General features: G+C 65.3%; 3 protein-coding genes across 3 annotated transcripts; 1 reads left to right on the top strand and 2 right to left on the bottom strand.

Moving 5' to 3' along the window:
- Positions 1-1,391: 1,391 nt before the first annotated feature.
- On the bottom strand, positions 1,392-5,125 carry MRPL20 (mitochondrial ribosomal protein L20). Its single transcript, XM_054584466.1, has 4 exons — positions 4,981-5,125; positions 4,779-4,889; positions 2,845-2,922; positions 1,392-1,785 (listed from the first exon to the last, which is right to left on the bottom strand). The coding sequence occupies exons 1-4, from the start codon at positions 5,065-5,067 to the stop codon at positions 1,612-1,614; spliced, it is 450 nt and encodes a 149-aa protein (XP_054440441.1). The 5' UTR covers positions 5,068-5,125; the 3' UTR covers positions 1,392-1,611.
- Positions 5,126-9,772: 4,647 nt separating this feature from the next.
- Positions 9,773-12,544, bottom strand: ANKRD65 (ankyrin repeat domain 65). The gene is made up of 5 exons (XM_054583775.1): positions 12,519-12,544; positions 11,895-12,054; positions 11,535-11,755; positions 10,795-11,329; positions 9,773-10,224 (listed from the first exon to the last, which is right to left on the bottom strand). The coding sequence occupies exons 1-5, from the start codon at positions 12,542-12,544 to the stop codon at positions 9,790-9,792; spliced, it is 1,377 nt and encodes a 458-aa protein (XP_054439750.1). The 3' UTR covers positions 9,773-9,789.
- Positions 12,545-13,185: 641 nt separating this feature from the next.
- TMEM88B (transmembrane protein 88B) lies at positions 13,186-15,973 on the top strand. Its single transcript, XM_054583762.1, has 4 exons — positions 13,186-13,215; positions 13,695-13,811; positions 14,542-14,865; positions 15,713-15,973. The coding sequence occupies exons 1-4, from the start codon at positions 13,186-13,188 to the stop codon at positions 15,971-15,973; spliced, it is 732 nt and encodes a 243-aa protein (XP_054439737.1).
- Positions 15,974-17,631: the final 1,658 nt, after the last annotated feature.

Here is a 17,631-nt window from a genome sequence, read left to right as displayed (position 1 = left end):
GAAACTCCAGCAAACGTCTTATCATTGGCCCTGCCTGGGCTACTTGTCCATCCCCTGGGCAGGGACTGGCCAGAGGTAAGGGAGCAGCAGAGGTCAGGGCCAGGCCTCAGAGCTGCCGATAGAGCCCCGTTGTCTGCCACACTCCCGTCTGCCTTTATGGAGACGAAGAACAGCTCCCCCAGGGCAGCAGGTTGTGCTCAGGCCACACCCTGAGGGCTGGGGCTCCAACCCTCCACCGTTTCTCCAGCAGCAGCCATTTGCTGATGAGCGTGTGCACCGAGCATCTGTGCAGAGCCGGGCACTGCACTACGTGCAACAAAAAAGGGAACAAGACCCCTCCCCGGGCCTCTAAATGTTTCTGGTCCAGTGGCCATTGTCACACACACGGGCCAGGAGCAGGGCTCCTAGAAGGCCAGGGCAGCGAGTGGAGCCAGGAGAGAGGCTGGCCCGCGGTGAGGACAGAGAAGCACATTCGGATCAGCAGGCAGCAGGTGCCCAGCCCTGACTGGCTCTGGCTGGGGTTGGAGGTGGGTGCTGATCCGAGGAAGGTTCCCAGGAAGACCTCCAGGGGACGGATGGAGGACAGCGTTGCTGCAGGACCCAGCATAGGAGCAGACCCAGGGGAGACGGGTGTACGTCGCCCAATAAATGCAGGAGTCACCAGCAAGCCGTGAAGGCTACTGGGGCCCACAGAGCCCTGGAGGGGAGAGGGAGGGAAGGGTGCGTGGTGCTGGGGTCAAGGGCTGACAGTATCCGTCGGATTTGGTTCAAGGAGGCGGCTTCGGTGAGAGCCACTGGGGCTAAGTACAGACTCGGTGCCAGGCGGCTGGAGGTGGAGACCAGGGCAGCCGCAGGGAAGGCGCGTGCTTGAGGCGGGAGGGGCTCACAGCTCAGGATGGGCTGCATGGAACCAGCCCCCAGGAGGGCAGCAGGGAGGTGCTGGCCTGAGCAGGAGGTCGCGGCCGACACGTCCTCTGGGTGGTAGTGGTCAGAGGAGGGCAGATGCGGGGGGGGGGGGGGCAGGGCTGGCAGAGCCACTGTGAAGCCTGTTAGTGGAGTGGGCCTGCACTCGACTCGGTGAGGTCAAGTACCCGGCGATCTGATGGTCACCAGCCTGTTGCCCCTCCTGGGCCGGGGAGGAAGGGCACAGCACGCAAACAGGCTGGCAGGGAGAGCAAAGCACAGGTAGGGCCAGAGTGGGGCTGAGGCTTTGGGTAGCGGAGGCTCCCAGGGCCCTGAGGGGAGCCAGCGTCAGAACTCAGCGCCCTGGTGCAAACAGCCCCCGCAGGAGAGGACCTGAGGGCCCGAGGGGAAGGCACAGACGCAGGTGACCCCCAGCGGCCCCCTCCACATCTGCTTGATGCCAGACGACACAACCGCACAGGCAGATGGCCACGCGGGCTTTATTCAGAGCGCAGCCTGCAAACACGAGACGTTCCCGGCCGGTCCGAGGACAGGCGGTGCTTCTCCCCGACCCGCTGCCGCGGTGGCGTGGGCACAACCACAGACCGCGCGCAGCGCACTGCCGGCAAATGGCTGAGCCCCTTCCAAGTGATGATCATGGGGAGAAGCCTCTTCCCGAGACACCGGGCCGCGGAGGGCGGGGTCCCCTCAGTGGTACTGTGCCACTCTGGAAAATACGCCTTCAGGCTCCTTCCCGTCCCCCAAGGCAGCAGCAAATCCTTCCTGTCGCCTCCTTTTGGCCAAAGCAGCCAAGGATTTAAAAGTCTTTGGCTCATAGATGGCCAGGTCGGCCAGCACTTTCCTGTTGAGCTCCACCTGGCACTGGGGAGAGAAGCAGAGCCGTGTCAGAGTCGGGACTGCGTCCTGCGGCGGCGGCGGCGGCAGGGGGACACGCCGCGGGGCTCCCAGTCGCACTCGGCGCCTGCGCGCGCCCAGCTCCACAGCTGGCTCTGCCCTCACGGGACACGGCATCTGTTCGGGGCGGTCACGGGGGGCCAGGAGCCGGGAGTGCACACTGGAGGATGAAGGTGGATCAGGAGGGGACTGGAGAGGAGGCTGGCACCCCGTCCTGGTGCCAGGACACCGAGGACCCTGGTCAGGGCCCAGTCATCACCCAGAACTACAGCTGCGGGCCTGGGGTCACCCTTGAGGTCAGTTCAGAAAAGGAGATGAGTCTCCATTTACCAACGATGAGACAAGACACAAGCAGAGGAACAGGGACCAAAACCAGGGGTTCCAGTTCCCAAGACAGACAAGTCGTCTGCCAAGCAAAACTGGAGGTGACCTCCGAAAACTGAGGTGCAGAGGCAGGCGGTCTCCATGTGGCACACGCAGGAGGGGAACCTGCCCCGCCGCCTGGGACCTGTGTGTCCTGGGCAAAGCCCTTCTCTGCAAGCCTCAGGACCCCCAGCAGGACCCGAGGATCTTCACTGAGTACCAAAGACGGGCACTGGTACAAGGCAGAAACACATCCCCCCCCCCCCCAGAACGTCATGATCTCCGGGTCAAACAATTGCCCGGATTTCGCGACTCATGGTTGCTCCCTCCAAGACACTTCCCTCCTTTTCAGTTGCATGAGTTTCAACTTTACCTGCTGCCTCATCAGAACTCAGAGTAAAAACTCTGAAATTAGAACCCAGTTTCTCTACCTTTTCCCTTCGATGGGGAAACGCCAGGGCTCGCATCTTGTCACCTTGCGTCCACTTCCAGCCCTACCACCAGCAGGGCAAGGGGGCAGCTGGCGCAGGGAGTCCCGGAAGCCGCCAGAACTCCTCCCAGAGAACGAGCGCAGTGTTCAGGTGCCAACCCCACGCCGCCACACCCATGGGCCGGCTTCTGAAGCCGCTCAGCATCTGGACGGCACCACATCCTCAGCCGTACCTTAATTAAACTGCCGATGAACGCTGGGTACTTCAGGCCGTGCTCCTGGGAGGCAGCTGTGATTCGATTAATCCAGAGCTGAAACAAGAAAACGCTGAGATGCTTAAAAGCTAATTAGGTGTTATAACCATACCTCCCAAAAAAGGTTCTGACCTAACTAGGTTTTTGTAAAAGTAAGTAGACATCCTGGCTGGTATGACTCAGTGGATTGAGAGCTGGCCTTCAAACTGAAATGTCACTGGTTCAATGCCCAGTCACGACACATGCATGGGCTGCAGGCCAGGTCCCCAGTTTGCCGCATGATGCCTCCCTCTTTCTCCCTCCTTCCCCCCTCTCTAAAAGTAAATAAAATCTTTATTAAAAAAGAGGTAAATAGAAAAGTCAGTGTTTTCTTTTCAGGTAAACAGGCAGCGAACAGCAGCGAGCAATGAACGGCGAGTGCTCTTCGTCCAGACGCCAGCTGCTTTCACTGGCGAGCACCAAGCAAGACCCGAGAACACAGAGACGAGCGAGACTGAACAGACGAGGCTGCAGATGCGGAAAGGATCCACGGGGGCCAGGGCTACCGCGTGGCGTGAAACACTCCCTGCAAATGCTTCGGGGGACGAGCAACCTGAGGGAGGCCTCGGGCTGGACGGCGGAGGGCCTGGCTGGCAAGGAGCAAGCAGCAGGGCGTGCGGGCAGCGGGTCCAGGGTCAGGGGGGGCCGGCAAGGGTCTGGAAGGGTGAGCCTGTGACGCACATGCCTTCTGAGAGGATCTGCTCAGTTGAACGAGGGACCTTTCCCCAACCATTCTGTACTCGATGTTAAGAGTGGAGCCCACTCTCCCCGCGCGTCGGTGGCTCTCAGGTTTGCTGGAGCATCGGAATCGCCCACGGGTTTGTTCAAACGACGCTGGGCCCCCCTCGCCTCCAGTGTTTTTGCTTGAGTGGGTGCAGGTGGCGCCTGGGAATCTGTATTTCTAACAAGTCCCCGCCGGGCGCTGCGCTGTCCAGGGACCTACCCTAGGAACCTCTGCTCACCGCTGGCGGCAGCCGTGCACACGCAAGGCCCTGCTCACGCCTCTTCGCACCTCCTCGGGACAGAGCGCAGCAGGGTCCCGGGGACCAGGGGCTGCAGGCCTCTATTCCCCGAGGCGCAAACAGCGCCGGGATGCAGAGGCCGCTCCGCACAGATCCCGCGTGCACAGGGCGTTCACGGCGCTGGGGTCCTAGTCCGGGGTTACTGAATCGTAGCTGATTTTAAAGGGTCAGCTGTAGCCCCCCCAACAGCCTCACTCAGTCCGCACGGACAGTGTGGCTGATCCGGACCCGGCGCCACAGCATTCAACAGGAGAAAGATCCCCCGTGGAACCTGCCTTCTGCTGGGGGCGGGGGGCGGGGGACGAGCCACAAACAAACTGACCACGCCGAACGAGCTGCAGTGGATGCTGAGGTCACGAAGGCGCGAGCTGCGCGGCGCTCCGCGAAAAGCCCCGAGCAAACTGCGTGGGAGGAAGCGGGGCCGCGAAAGAGCCCAGAGTAGAGGGTGGGCTGGGCTCGCCTTTCTCACGAGTGGGAAAGAAAGGAAGCCACCCGCGTCTCGGCACACGGGCGCGCGAGCAGCGGACGCAGCGGGGCGGCTGGGTGGAGCGGGAGCGCGACGAGGGGGCCCGTGCGATGGCGATGAGGACGCTGGGCGCCGGCCGCCCGGTTCCCACCGGGGTCTGGGGTGTGACAACAGGAGAAACAGAGGCCCTGAGCGCGACGCTGAGGTTTCCGCCTCGGCAGCGGGAAGACGGGGAAGCCGACCGTGTCCTGAGATGCGGGGTTTGGCCTCAGACACGTCGGCAGCCCCGACGGGAGGGGAGAGCGGCCGTTCCGCCCCTCTGCCCGCGTTGACACGGCTGGCGGGGCGGGACGCCGGGACGCCGGGACCCCCGGGGCCAGGCTCACCGTCCGCAAGTTCCTCCTCTTCAGTCTCCGGGCTTTCGTGCATTTCACAAACGCTCTTATTACAGCCCGGACGGCCAGCCGGTAGCAGCGGTTCTTTCTCCCCCGGAAATGCTGGGTCAAGAAACGGGAAAGGAGGGCTGTGGGCGGGGCCCGCGCGCGCCTGGGGCGCGCCGGGGGCCCGGGGCGTGCGCCGCCAACTCACCCGCGCGTGCTTCAGCACCTCCTGGACCCGCCAGTAGCGGTCGGTGACGCGGCTCCGCAGCCACAGCTGCCCCGTGAGAAAGACCATGGCGCCCCAGGCTGGGGTCTCTCTCAAAGACGCACGCACCGCGCCGCCCGAAAGCTTCCGGGTCAGCGGCCCGCCGGGACTTCCGGGGCATGGCGCGTGCGCCCCAGCCCCGCCACCGCCCCGTTCTCGTGCGCATGCTCGTGAGCGGCGGGACCTGGAAGTGGGCGTGGAGTGCAAGGCGCGCGACCAGGACGGTGGGGAAGGAAATGCTAACGCGTCCGCAGGATGTGGCCTCCGTGTGCCCCGCGGGGATCAAAGGACCACTGCAGGCCTCCGCTGGGTGATCCCGGACCGCGCCCCACGGGGTGCGAAGGCCACATGTGCGGTTGCGTCCCACGGAATGCCCAGACTAGGCGGATCCACGGACACCAAACCTACGGGGACGGCTGGGAGAGCGGCTGCCAGGGGGAGGTTTCCTTTTGGATGATGATCTCTGCAACTGGATAGTGGTGATGGTGGCTGCGTAACGCTATCAAAGTCCTGAACGCCACCGAATGGGACCCTTTGAAATGCTTGAGTTGGTGCAGGCTTGCGTGGCTTGGTGGATTGAGCGCTGACCGCCGAACCGAAGGGTCGCCGGTTCGATCCCGAGTCAGGGCACAGGACTGGGTTGTGGGTCGGGTCCTCAGTAGGGGGCGCGCGAGAGGCAACCACCCTCAGGTTTTTCTCCACGTTTTTACCTCCGTTCTCCTCTCTAAAAGTAAAGAAAATCGTTAATTTTAAAAAATGCATGTTTTTGAAAAATACTTAAACTGGTAAGCTTTACGTTATGTGTCTTTTACCACAGTAAAAAAATGAGTGAAGGGAGAGGCATAAAGTAAGTGCAATTCTTGAGACATTTTGTTGGGATATAATTTTAAATTCTAGAAAAATTGCAACAGTTGAAGGAATTCCCCAGTAGGCTTTTCCCGAATGCACAACTGTTTACACTTTGCTCCATTTAAGGAAAATTGTTTAAAGATTTTTTTTTTATTTTTAGAGAGAGGGGAGGGAGAAAGAGAGGGTTGCCTCTTGTGCGCCCCCCTACTGGGGACCTGGCCCACAACCCAGGCATGTGCCCCGACTGGGCATTGAACCAGCTATGTTTTGGGTCACAGGCGGGCGCTCGATCCTCTGAGCCACACCACCTGGGGCTATAAATGTTTATAAACACATCCGTGGCGTTTTTCGGGACCATTTGAAAGGAAGTTGGAGACACCTGAATGCTGTACTGTGCATTTCCTAAGAATGAAGACATTCTCTTAAAAACCACAGTCCCTGATGAAAATCAGCAGTTGAACATTAGTCGAATACTGTTGTCTACCTCCAGTCCATATTCCAGTTTTGTTAAGTGTCCTGTATCCCTTTGTCCCTGCCCGGGATCCTGCACTGTATTTCGCTGTGTCTGATTTTCAGTCGTAATCTGGACCTGCTACTCAGCCCTTCTTTGCTCTTCTTGGCCTTAGCATCTAGACAAGTAGCGGCTCCTTTGTCCGATGCCTTTCAACTTGAGTTCGATGTTTCCTTCTGATCCGAATCAGGTCATGCATTTTTGGTGGAATCCTGCGTTAATTACATTGTGTCCTTGGTCCAGGGCAGGAGGCCAAGGCAGCAGCCTGTGCCCACGTGGTGGCGTCAGCCTTGACTGGCTGGCGAGGGTGTTGTTTTCCAGGTTGCTCCACCATCCCTGCATTCGCACCTAATAAGTAATTTGCAGAGAAACACTGTGAATCATTGCCGGCCTTGCTGTGAGCAGCCGCTGAGGCGGAGGTGGGTGGGCAGAGGTGGGGGACGCCTGTGAAGGAGGGAGAGGCACTGGGGGGATGGTAGTTCCAAAGCAAAGGTCGCCTGGCCACCTGGCTGAGGGGTCTCCTTTCTGGCAGAGGTGGCCAGGCCCCAGTCCCTTTGCCTTATTCAGCCCCGCGCCCGGGGCTGCCAGGAAAAGCACTCCGTGGGCTGAAGGGCTGCTGTGGACTGGAAGTACGTGACAAGTGCAGGGACAGAGTGGCTACCGGGGGCCCGCATGGCTCCGCGCTCGGACACAGCACGAGCCCCCCGCCCTCACCAAGGGCACACTCGCCCGCCCTCTGTCCGTATCCGCTGGCGTCCTCCTTGAAGAAGAGCTTTCCCTTTGGCCGGGTGAGTTTTAAATAGTGTCGGGAGAGGGCGCGGAGGGTGACGTTCGAGAGAAGGAGGAAGCGGCTGATCAGCCAGGCGGAGGGGTCAGCCTGTGCCCAGGCCCAAGGCAGGAGCCGCCTGGTGTGGTCAAGGGCAGCAAACTGCCAGCGTGGGGGGGAGTGCAGCCAGTGAGGGTCCCAGGGCCAGGCCCAGTAAGCGGGTCTGCTGCTGGAGAATGCAGTTGGTGAGGGTGTTTAGGACCCTGAAGGCCACGCAAGGACTTTGACCTCCTGGCTGCCCCGGGGCTTGCTCAGGCTTGGCAGCCAGGGGCCCCAGGACAAGGCAGTGTGGAAGCGGTGTCACCTCCTTGGCGCGCCCTGGGAAGACACGGCGTGTCGGCAGCAGGCTGGCGGCCAGTGGTCACAAAAGTCCGCTCAGTCAAGGGGCCAAGGCCAAGGCTCCAGGCCTGCGTGGGAGGTACACACTCCCGCTGACGCAGGAGCACACGAGAGGCACGGCACCAGAGGGCGTCTGCGAGCCACACTCCACACCACGGTTTTCTTTCTCCAGGACAGGAGCCCTTGGGGGGATTTTGAGCGGGAGAGTGTCACCTAACTTATCAAACAAGGTCGTGGCCGTGGGAGTGCTCTCCCGGGAGCCCACCCGCACCCTCCCTCCCCTCCCCTTCCCCACAGGCGTGTCTCCTGAACTCTAGGGGTCTCCACGAGACTGGCAACCCGGGGAGCAGTGGGCGGTGGCTCCCTGCCCCAGGCTCAGCCCCCGAACCTGTCTCCACGGCCCCCTTTGCTCTGACTGTGCTCTGAGCCAGAGCAGCCCCGCCTGGGCTCTCCCGCTCTTCCCTTCCTTGTTGCACTGCCCCAGCTTTAATAAACATGCTCTCAAAACACAACAAAACAAAAATTAAAAAGACCGCAGCTACTGCTTTGGGAACGGACTGCAGAGGCAAGGGGTCAGGCAGGAAGACCAGCTGGATGGGGGCCGGCCCGGCTACGGCAACGCCGCAGGCCAGGCTGCTGGGGGCTCGGGCCGCCGCGGGTGCAGCGGGGGAAGAGCGTGCTGAAGGCAGAGGCCGCAGTCGGTGCCAGCCGCCTGCGGTTGGTCCCCCTGCAGCTTCCTAACGCCCCGTGCTCTGGGGACTCCCACGGCGGCACGGCGCACCCCTTCCCCCGACGTCATCTGCGTATCTGCTCTTCCTGTCTAAGGGGAAGTACCCCCGACCCCTCCACCTGGGGCCCAGGCCTCCCCAGGGGTCACGGTTGTCCCTGCCTTTCCCTGGCCCCCCACGTCCAGCCCATCAGCAAGTGCACAGGGCTCTGCCCGCAGAGTCACCCACGCTGCCTGCTGCCTGCACCGCCCGCCACGGCCAGCATCTCACGGGCCTCCCCGCCTCCCCTCCCAGGTGCAGCCCGCTCTGCCCCTGGCCGGCCGCACGGGCCTGCAGACCCCCTAAGGGCCCGCTGTGGCCCCGGGAGTAAGACCCCCGCCCTGCCACGGCCGAGCAGAGGCGCTCCCTGGGCGTGACGGTGCTGGCTGTGGGAAGGCGAGCTCTGCCTGGTGAAGCTCTTCTTTCAGCGGGTGTGCGCTTTTAAACTGAATGAAGGCAATGATGTTCTGTGGGGACATGGAGGCGGGCGGTCGGAGACAACAGTTCCTTTTTTAAAGATTTTGTTTCTTTTCAGAGAGAAGGAAAGGAGAAAGGGAGAGAAACATCAATGTGTGAGAGACACGTTGATGGGTTGCCTCTCGCACGCCCCCAGCAAGGGACCCGGCCCCCAGCCCAGGCCTGTGCCCTCACTGGGGACGGAACTGGCGACCTCCAGGGTCACAGGCCGGTGCTCAGTCCGCTGAGCCGCACCAGCCAGGGCCACAGGGCTTTCATTTGTGGAGGTGGCCGAGCGGCAACAGGGAGGTACAGGCCACAGAAAGCAGATTTTATTGTATTTGCCCAGACGCGGGGCCACGCAAGGCCCCGCAGGGCCACAGGGAGAGCAGTGTCAGTGAGGGGTGGGGGCGGGCAGAGCCCAGGCCCCGTCAGGGCCGGGTCCCCGGGGAAGGGCAGGGCCGGGCAGGGCCGGATGGTTTGGGGCCGGCCTGTTGGACACCGCAGGGGGCTCGGCCGTGGCACGTGGCCCTGGGAATTCAGGGCAGGCACCATCCGCGGGCGAGCGGGTGGGCAGGCGTGTGAGCTCTGGGTCCCCGGGCCGTAAACCGCTGTGGCCCTGGGCGTGGCCCCGTAGTTAATGGGAAATAGACAAATGCTGAGGCTAAGAAAGCACAGGAAGGACTTCCTTAGGTGCAGAGAGAGCAGCTGAGGGCCACACCCTGGGGCACACAAAGTGGGGACCATCAGGTTTTGGTCAAATCCGTGGCCACGAATCCATGGCCACGGCTCAGTCTCTCTGGCAAAGGCTGTGGGGAAGGCCGTGGTGGCAGAGGCGATGCGCCCCCAGGAGTCAGGGGGCCGTCCCAAGCCAGGCCGTGGGACCCTCGCGGGGGCGCAAGCCACTGTCCCCCTTCTCTGCCAGGGCCTCAGCCTAGGAGGGCGGGGCCCGGCAAGCGACCCAGGCCCCGGCCGTGTGGGCTCGGGCGCCGGGCTGTGTGCCCCTAGCCGTCATTCTGCTCCCAGTCAAGGGCAGGCCTGGCCTGGGGCAGGCCCCCCGAGGACACCAGGTCCTGGGCCACCGGACCCCACGGGGCGCTTGGGGCGGGGCTGGCGCCCCTGCGCAGCAGGAGCTCTGCAGTGGGGCGGTGGCCTCGCTCCACAGCGAGGTGCAGGGGTGTCCTGCGGAGCCAGCCAGCTGCGTTGACCTGTGCGCCTCTGTCCAGGAGGTGGCTGGCGACTTCCACGTGGCCTCCCCGAGCGGCGTGGTGCAGGGGGGTGAGGCCCAAGGAGTCTCGAGCATCCAGCTCCGCTCCCCGCGCTGCCAGCAGCTGGACGGCAGGCAGGTGCCCCCTGGCGGCCGCTCTATGGAGTGCAGCGCGTCCATGCTTGTCCGGGAGGCCCGGGTCGGCTCCGTGGTCAAGCAGCACCTCCATGTCCTGAAAGAGGAGGGGAGGGCAGGTGGAGGCCAGCCCGGGCCCACGGGGGTGAGGCGCGGAGGCCGCCGGGCCACTGGCCCGACCCAGACCTCGTCTGATCTGCGTCACCGAACCGCCTTTCCCTCGACGCTGAGTCCCCATTTGGTAAAGGAGCCCCCGGAGACGGCACCCAGGAGGAGCTCTGCTTAGAGGCTTGCACTTGTCCCCACAGCGTCCTTAGGCCACAGCCAGGATTTGCAGCCACCGGCCGTCCGCCTGCGGTCTGGGGGCTGGCGGGACTCCGGCCACGCCTGGTGCTCAGCAGGCGTTCGTTGCTGCGCGTCACCAGAATAAACCCCGAAGGCCGGCCGGACACGCCCCTCCAGGCTTCCCGGAGCCTTCACACACCCGGAGCCCGGGCAAGGCTGCCCCTGCCCCGCCCCCTCCTGCCCTGCGGCCTCGGGCGGAGAGCGCGACCCGCTCGCCCGCCTGCCCGCGCCGTGCGCGCACCTGCGGTGCGCGGCACAGCCCCTGGGGTGAAGGCGGCCCCTTGCACCCGCCCCGTCACGCGGGGGTCAGGCCGGGACATACCTGCCGGCGGCCCGAAGCGGAGGCGATGCTGAGCGCGGTGGCCCCCGCGCTGTCCCGGGCGTCCACCCGCGCGCCGCAGTCCAGGAGGAGGCGCAGCGCCGCCGCGCGCCCCGCCGCGGCCGCCACTAGCAGGGCGCCGTCCAGGCCCGCGCCGTCGCCCGCCGCCAGCAGCTCCAGCACCGGCAGCCGGCCGCCTGCGGCCGCCCAATGCGCCGCCGTCCAGCCGCACGTGTCCGCCACCTCGGCGCCCGGGCCCGGTGCCGCCAGCAGGAGCCCAGCCAGCAGCGTGCGGCCCAGCGCGGCCGCCCAGTGCAGCGGCGTGAGGCCGGCCCCGGAGCGCGCCGCCGCCAGGGCTCCGCGTCGCAGCAGCAGCTCGGCGACCTGCGAGTGCCCGTGCCAGGGGGCCTCGTGCAGCGGCGTGCGCCCCGCGCGGTCCACGGCTCCCACCGGCGCCCCGCGCTGCAGCAGGAGCCGCACCAGGGGCACGTGGCCGCGCAGCACCGCCAGATGGAGAGGGGTCCTTCCCGCTCTGTCCCTGCGGAGCCGGGCGGCTGCGTGGGCGAGGCAGGGGGCGGCCCGGGGAGGAGACCCAGACTTGCCCGCCCTCCCTCCCCAGTTCAGCGAAGGGACCGGCCTGGGAAGGTGCCACTTCACCCCTGAGAGAACCCCATCCTTCCTGCTCAGAGAAGGGACCTCTGCCTCCCACTCCCTGCAGAGGCCCGGCCCGGCCCCGCGCTCACCTCGCCTCCACACTGGCTCCCTGCCGCAGCAGCTGCATCGCGAGGCCTGGGTGGCCGCCCCACACGGCCTGCAGCAGGCATCCCCCGGCCTGTGGGGCGCCCGGCCCCTCTGCCCCTGCTCCCAGGGCCTCCTCAGAGCCCAGCTCGATCCACCTGAGTTCCTGCTCTGCTCCCGCCTCAGTCAGGTCCTGCGCTCCCGGCTCTGAGCTCCCAGAATTCACCTGAGAAGAACAAGAATCCTGCTTGGATGCTGGTGGCCCTGGGCCAGCCCCACCCCACCTGTCCCCTGGCCAACAGAGACCCTCGACTCCCCGCCCCCGAAGGAATCCGGGGCACCAGTTAGGCTTGGCTCTCAGTTACCCCCACAGGGAGGCTGCCCAGGGGCTCTGTCCTCTGGCTGAGGGGACTCTCCATGCTGATCCTGGTCCAGCCACAGCCTGGGGCCTCACCACGAACTCCTCCAGAAGGGGCGGGGGGCGGAGGCAGGTGCGCCCGCTCCGGGAGGGCGGGAAGGCTGGAGCTGCGGGGGGCGGGGCGGGGAGCAGAGCCAAGGGTCACTCCTCCACACTGTTTATCCGGCCGCTAAGGAGAGGCCCTGCCTGGAAGCCGCAGCGCCTACCCCAGCACCCGTCCCCCCGCCAACCGCCAGGGCCGCGAGAGACAAAGGCCAGGCAAGCAGGCACACGCAGATCCCGGAAGGAGCACAGCCTTCGGAGTGCCAGGACGGGCCCCTGCCCCGGCCCCTGGCCCCCACGTGCCCTCCTGGGCCCGTCCTTCAGGCCCTGCCCCGTCCCACACCCCTGTCCTTGCCAGGGCCACTGCCAGGCCGGAGCCTGGCCGCTGCCCCGATTCCAGGCTGGGGAGGGGGGCAGCGTGGGGTGGGACCCTTTCCTCCCAAGCCAGGCAGCCTAGCTAAGGGGGTCTGGGGAGGAAGCCCCCTGAGGCAGATGCTGAGGCAAGTCCGCGAGGCTGAGGCAGGTAGACCGCTGGCCAGGAGAGGGAGGGAGCATTTTCAGGACAGGAGACCAGCAGCGTCGGGATGTGGTGCTGCAGGAAGGGGCTCGAGTGAGGCCTGCAGGAGGATCGCCTTGGTTCGGGAGCCCTGGGCAGGGGGGGCCGGGTGGGGGCTGGCTCTGCCTCCCCCTCCCCCAGGCCCTGGGGGCGGCCGCCTGGGGGAGGAGGAGGTGTTCCAGCCGCCTCCCGTCGCTGTCCACCAGGGGGCAGCACAGCTTTGGGGCTGTGGCTCCCACCCAGCCCCCACCCTCTGGCTCCCAGGGATGAGGTGTCACCTGGGCCCCACCCCGTCCCACCCCGCCCCCCAAGAGGGGCAACAGAGCCTCGCCCCTCCCTAGAAAGCAGCCCTGACAGGTGCTGGAACCAAAGGGTGGGTCTCCGGGTAGGAGGCTAAGGGGCCCCACTCAGGTCCAAGCCGCGGGGACCCTACCCCACAAGCCTGTCACTCTGCTCAGATGTTGCCTCCCCAGAGGGAACCTCAACGGACCATCAGTGGGAGGCAACCGTGTCCCTGACCCTGTTTCGCTTTCTTACCCCTGGTCAGTCCACGGAGGCACCTGTTTTATTTCAGTATCTGCCTTCCTCTCCTAGAATGAAAGCTCCCCGCGACCCCACCCGATAGGGGACCCCGAAAAGAATGGGCCAGATCACAGCAGCGCGGCCCGGGGTGAGGGGCCGGCAGAGGGCGTGCTGTTGCCGAGGATCCACCTGGGGGGCCCAGTCACCCCCGTCAGAGCCGGGAAGTCTGGGAATGGCCTTCCCCCACCCTGCTGCGGCCTAGGGGGCCTCTGCCGGGCCTGCCAGGCTGTCGGGACACCCGCACGGAGCCACCCCCGTCGGCCCCACTTGCCACTAAACCCCCGGGGCCTGGCGCGGCCGGGCACCCGGCGGGCGCCGACCCACCTGAGGACAGGGCGGCGCCCGAAAGGAGGTGAGACAGGTGTGCTGGCCTTCACCGCTCTCTGCCCCGACGTCACCGTCTGCAGCAGTTTTTAGCTCACGCTCACCCTCTGATTGAACGGCCACAGAAGACCTTGGCGTGCGTGAGCCGTGTGTGCACCTGGCGGAGGGGCCTCTGCCGTCCTGGCCGGGCCTGTCGCAGGCCTGTGTTTCTCTGAACCGCGGCCGTTGTCCCCCCGACTCCAGGTGTCGGAGGGAGCTGGCGAGCCCGAGGCCTGGAACGCGCTCAAAGAGAAGTGGGAGAGGCAAGGGGACCGGGGAGGCGTGAACGGCGGTGTCGGCACTGGGTGCCCGTGGCCCCGGGTCAGCTCCCAACCAGCTCGCTGGCCCCTGTCCACTCGTTGTGCAAGGAAACCCTCGGGGTCAGGGAGCTGGTCGGAGTGTTTTATGCTGTCTGGGGCCCTTAGCTGGGGTTTGCGGACGGGCAGGGTGTATGCTTCCTCCCCACTTGAAATAACAGGACCTATGCCCCCCGTTTCCAGGGCCGCCTGCCGCGGTGGCCGCCGTTCGCGCGCCAGCTGTGCACTGGGCCCCACGGGCCCTCTCAACAGCCCCAGGGGGCAGGCGCCCAGCGTCTTCCCTGTTTGGTGGAGGCTGAGAGGGGCCGGGTTCGGAGATGAGGGGACCAGCAGGGACCAAGGCTGGGGAGCGAGGCGGGGGTGGGGTGGTGACCCCATGTGGCCGCTCCAGATGGGGCCGTTGTCAGAGTCGAGATCTATGAAATGATGTCACTGTGGGGGGAGCGGGGAGGGGGCAGAGGGCGGGACCGGGAGCAAGGAGGGCCTGGCCCCTGTGCCCGGCCCCAGGGCCAGCTGTGGGAGCCCTGACAGGAGCTGCGGAGGCCGGCCAGGGCCCGAGCTGTGGTCGCCCGGCAGAGAGAGACCCCGCCTGGCAGCAGGGGGACGTGAGGCAAGGGTGCGGCCCCGGGCGCGGACGGTCCGGGCAGGGTCTGCCTGGCCCAGGGCCCTGCCCTCCAGCGCGGAGCTGCATCTGGTTGCTGGGGTCCGAGAAGCGGTCTGACCGGGGGATCTAGAGCCGACCCTGGGGGTCTCCATCGCTGCCCGACGGCTGCTGTGAGCCAGCCAGGCCCATGGCCTGCGAGAGCGGGAGCGAGCGGGAGAGGGAGGCAGAGGAGGACGAGGGAGGGGGCGCTTCGGACACGGAGCCCATGCTGCCTCGAGGGCGCCCTGCACACCAGGCGCCCGCCCTGGGGCGCGGCCTCAGGACGCTGCTGCTGCGGCCCGGCCGGCTCCTGGCCGGGCTCTTGCTCCACCTGCTGCTGCCCGCGACCACATTCCTGCTGGTGCTGCTGCCAGCAGCCGCCCTCATCTACCTGGGATTCCTGTGCCACTCCAGGGTGAGTGGGGCCTTCCACGGGCGGGGGCGCTGGCGGGGGCCCTGGGGCCTGACGGTGCATTGTCCCCCTTCGAGCACAGCCTCCTTGTCCCCAAGGACATGCATGGCCCTCCCTGGAGGGCCTTCCTCCTGCCAACCCCTCCTCTACCACCGGCCACAGTAGAAAAAGGGCTTTTGTTCCCCACTGCGGGCAACTGCTCTCTCCCCTCCCCTGGGGCCCCCAGCCTGGTACCAGGGGCCACCAGCGCCTGGACAGCGGAGCAGGGTGGGAAGAGGTGGCGGTTCCGGAGCCAGGAGATGACGATATCGTTGGATTTTACCAGCCCAGAGCCCCTCTCCACCCCACCTCACCCCACACGCAGCCCCTGCAGAGCTCTCCCGCCCTGGGCTGGGTGTCCCCGTGTGCTAAGGGCTGGGGCTTGGTCTGGGGCAGGGAGGGCGTAGGCAGGGGGGTCCCCGCGTCCCCTTCCTATAGGCATAAGGCGGGGGAGGGAGACCGAACATAGGGCCGCTGCAGGGACGGTGGCGCCAGCTGGTGACACTCACGGGTCGGGACTCCCCGTCAGGTGCCAGCACAGAAAAGGGCCGTGGAAGGCTAGCGTATGTGTTGGCGGGACGGGGGTCGGGCAACGGCGGGGCGGGAATTCTCTGAGCCTCGCGGCAAGTGATTCCTACTCCGGCCATTCACCGCTTGAATTTCTGACCTCCCATCCTCGCCTCAGAAACGGCAGGCCCACGGCGGGCCCGGCCACCGACCCTCTAGACCTCCTGCCTCCGCGCCAAGCCCCGCCGGCGCGCCCAGGCCCCGCCCGCCCACCCCGCCCCCTGACCACGCGCCCTGTCTCCAGGTCCACCCGGCGCCGGTCCCCACGTGCCGCGCGCTGCTCTCGGACCGCAGCTCCGCGACGCTCATCGTGCTGGGCTTCCTCTCGCTGCCGCCGCTGCTGGTGCTCGCCTCGGCCACCCGCGCCCGCCTGGCCTGGCGCCTCCGCCTGCTGCTGCCGCCCCCAACTTGGACCCCTGGATCCCGCCGACACCCAGGGTCCAGCGACTCCGGGCGGACAGAACGCCACCCCGACGGGGAGGAGCAGCTCTGCGCCTGGGTGTGACCCCAGAGGCGGTTCCAAGTCCCGGGAGGACGCCGAAGCGCTCCCCGCCGTGGCCCCCAGCTCGACGTCCGCGTCCAGGTCCGGGAAGACGCGTGCGCGCCTGGGGCTCGTGCGCATTCTCCGAGTGGCCGCGAGGTGGCGCTGGACCCCCCGGAACGGGGGCAGAACCCTTCGCCACCCCCGCGGGCACCCCCGCAGCAGAGGCGCTGGGCCGGCGCTCAGAGAGGCGCGTGGCCAGGCTCCGCGGAAAAGCCCTTTCTGGCTTGCCCCACTGTGGCTGCCCCGCGCTCTTGCTCCCCGACAAGGGAGAGCCCCTGCGGGCCCCCGTTTGGTTAGCCAGGGGCCTCCAGCAGAGACGTCCGCGCTCTCCGAGCGCAGGCTTCCGGAAGCGCCGCGAAGGCCAGCAGCGCCAGGGCTTGCACCGTCCTGCCGGAGACCGGGACCCGGGTCAGCCAGGCTCAATGTGACGCCAGGGTCGGGGCTCAGCCTACGGCCAGATTAGAGTTCACAGTGAGACCGGGGCCGGGGCTCAGGCTGCTCTCTGGGTCAGTGTAAATCTGTGTCTTCTGCGTTCTGCTCTGCGCTTTAAGCTTTTATCCAGTTATGGGTACGTTCGTAATTATCCCTTTCGTGTACGTGGTGTTTCTCATGCCTAGAGATTCACATATTTCATCAGTTCTGGAGAACTTTCAACCAGACTCCTTGAGGCCAGCCTCTCGCTCGTTGTGCAAGCTCTTCGGGGAAGCTCCGCCCCGTCCCCCCGCCCCGCCTCAGCGGCGGCACCTCCTCGCTCCTCTGTCTCCTCTGCCTTCTGGGCAATTCCTTCAGCTCCCTCTTCCAGTTCAGGTTCGCCGGCTGTGTCTAATCTGCCAATTAACCCATCCATTTAATTTTCAACTATGATACCAAAACCTTGCTTCCTTTCTAAAGGAGGGATTCCTTTAGATTTTCCTTGGATTCCGGCTCCGCCGTCTTCACCAGGTCACCGTTATTTTATATTCTGTACCTGACCATTCCCGCTTGTTAGTCTTAGGCGGAGTCTAACTTTGTTATGTGTTATTTTTGCTGATTCTCGCTAACAGCATATTGTTTCTCTGAACGTTTGCTAATTTTTTGTGGTCAGTCCACACCCGTGAAAATTCTGAGGCCCCCCCCCCCCCCCCCCGCCCTGGCTGGCATGGTTCAGTGAATTGAGCGCCAGCTTGCGAACCAAAAGGTCACCGGTTCAATTCCCTGTCAGGGCACATGCGTGGGTTGCGGGCCCGGCCCCCAGTAGGGGGCGTGCGAGAGGCAACCGATCCATATGTGTATCTCTCACAGCAATGTTTCTCTCCCTCTCATTGTCCCTCCCTTCCCCTCTCTCTGAAATAAATTTTTAAAAAATGTGTTGTAACTTGTCCAGAGCCTCGTGGTAGCTGGAAGGTCTTCTTAAGGGCCCAGCGCACCGCAGGGCGAGCAGGGCTCCACCTGTGACCCACAGGGTCTGGCTTCAGATGTGCCCACAGACCGGGGCGCACGGCTCGGAGCACAACCGGCCGGGGCTCCTTCCCCGGCCTTGAGCAGAGCCGGCCATGTGATTGGCTCGGGGCCAGCAGGCGTCCTCGGGGGTTTCCAACTGCCTGTGCCCGGCTCCGGCGCCGTTCCCAGGGCCGGCCACC

The sequence above is a fragment of the Pteronotus mesoamericanus genome, unplaced genomic scaffold, assembly GCF_021234165.1.
Source record: "Pteronotus mesoamericanus isolate MK-2021 breed Mesoamerican mustached bat unplaced genomic scaffold, CSHL_Meso_final contig_1193, whole genome shotgun sequence".
Classification (NCBI taxonomy): Eukaryota; Metazoa; Chordata; class Mammalia; order Chiroptera; family Mormoopidae; genus Pteronotus; species Pteronotus mesoamericanus.
This window is presented reverse-complemented; position numbering and strand designations above follow the sequence as displayed.

Excerpts from the sequence above, each read along its gene's own strand:
- MRPL20 (XM_054584466.1), bottom strand. The coding sequence starts at position 5,067 with ATGGTCTTTCTCACGGGGCAGCTGTGGCTGCGGAGCCGCGTCACCGAC. Across the intron at positions 4,890-4,980 it reads AGGTGCTGAAGCACGCGCGG|CATTTCCGGGGGAGAAAGAA; the intron begins GTGAGTTGGCGG and ends TTCTTGACCCAG. Across the intron at positions 2,923-4,778 it reads AGAGGAGGAACTTGCGGACG|CTCTGGATTAATCGAATCAC; the intron begins GTGAGCCTGGCC and ends TTCTTGTTTCAG.
- ANKRD65 (XM_054583775.1), bottom strand. The coding sequence starts at position 12,544 with ATGCTCCCTCCCTCTCCTGGCCAGCG. Across the intron at positions 12,055-12,518 it reads CCTCCCTCTCCTGGCCAGCG|CTCCAGCCTTCCCGCCCTCC; the intron begins GTCTACCTGCCT and ends CGCCCCCCGCAG. Across the intron at positions 11,756-11,894 it reads TGGGCAGCCTCCCTGTGGGG|GTGAATTCTGGGAGCTCAGA; the intron begins GTAACTGAGAGC and ends TGTTCTTCTCAG.
- TMEM88B (XM_054583762.1), top strand. The coding sequence starts at position 13,186 with ATGGGCCAGATCACAGCAGCGCGGCCCGGG. Across the intron at positions 13,812-14,541 it reads CTGGGTGCCCGTGGCCCCGG|AGCCGACCCTGGGGGTCTCC; the intron begins GTCAGCTCCCAA and ends CGGGGGATCTAG. Across the intron at positions 14,866-15,712 it reads GATTCCTGTGCCACTCCAGG|GTCCACCCGGCGCCGGTCCC; the intron begins GTGAGTGGGGCC and ends CCCTGTCTCCAG.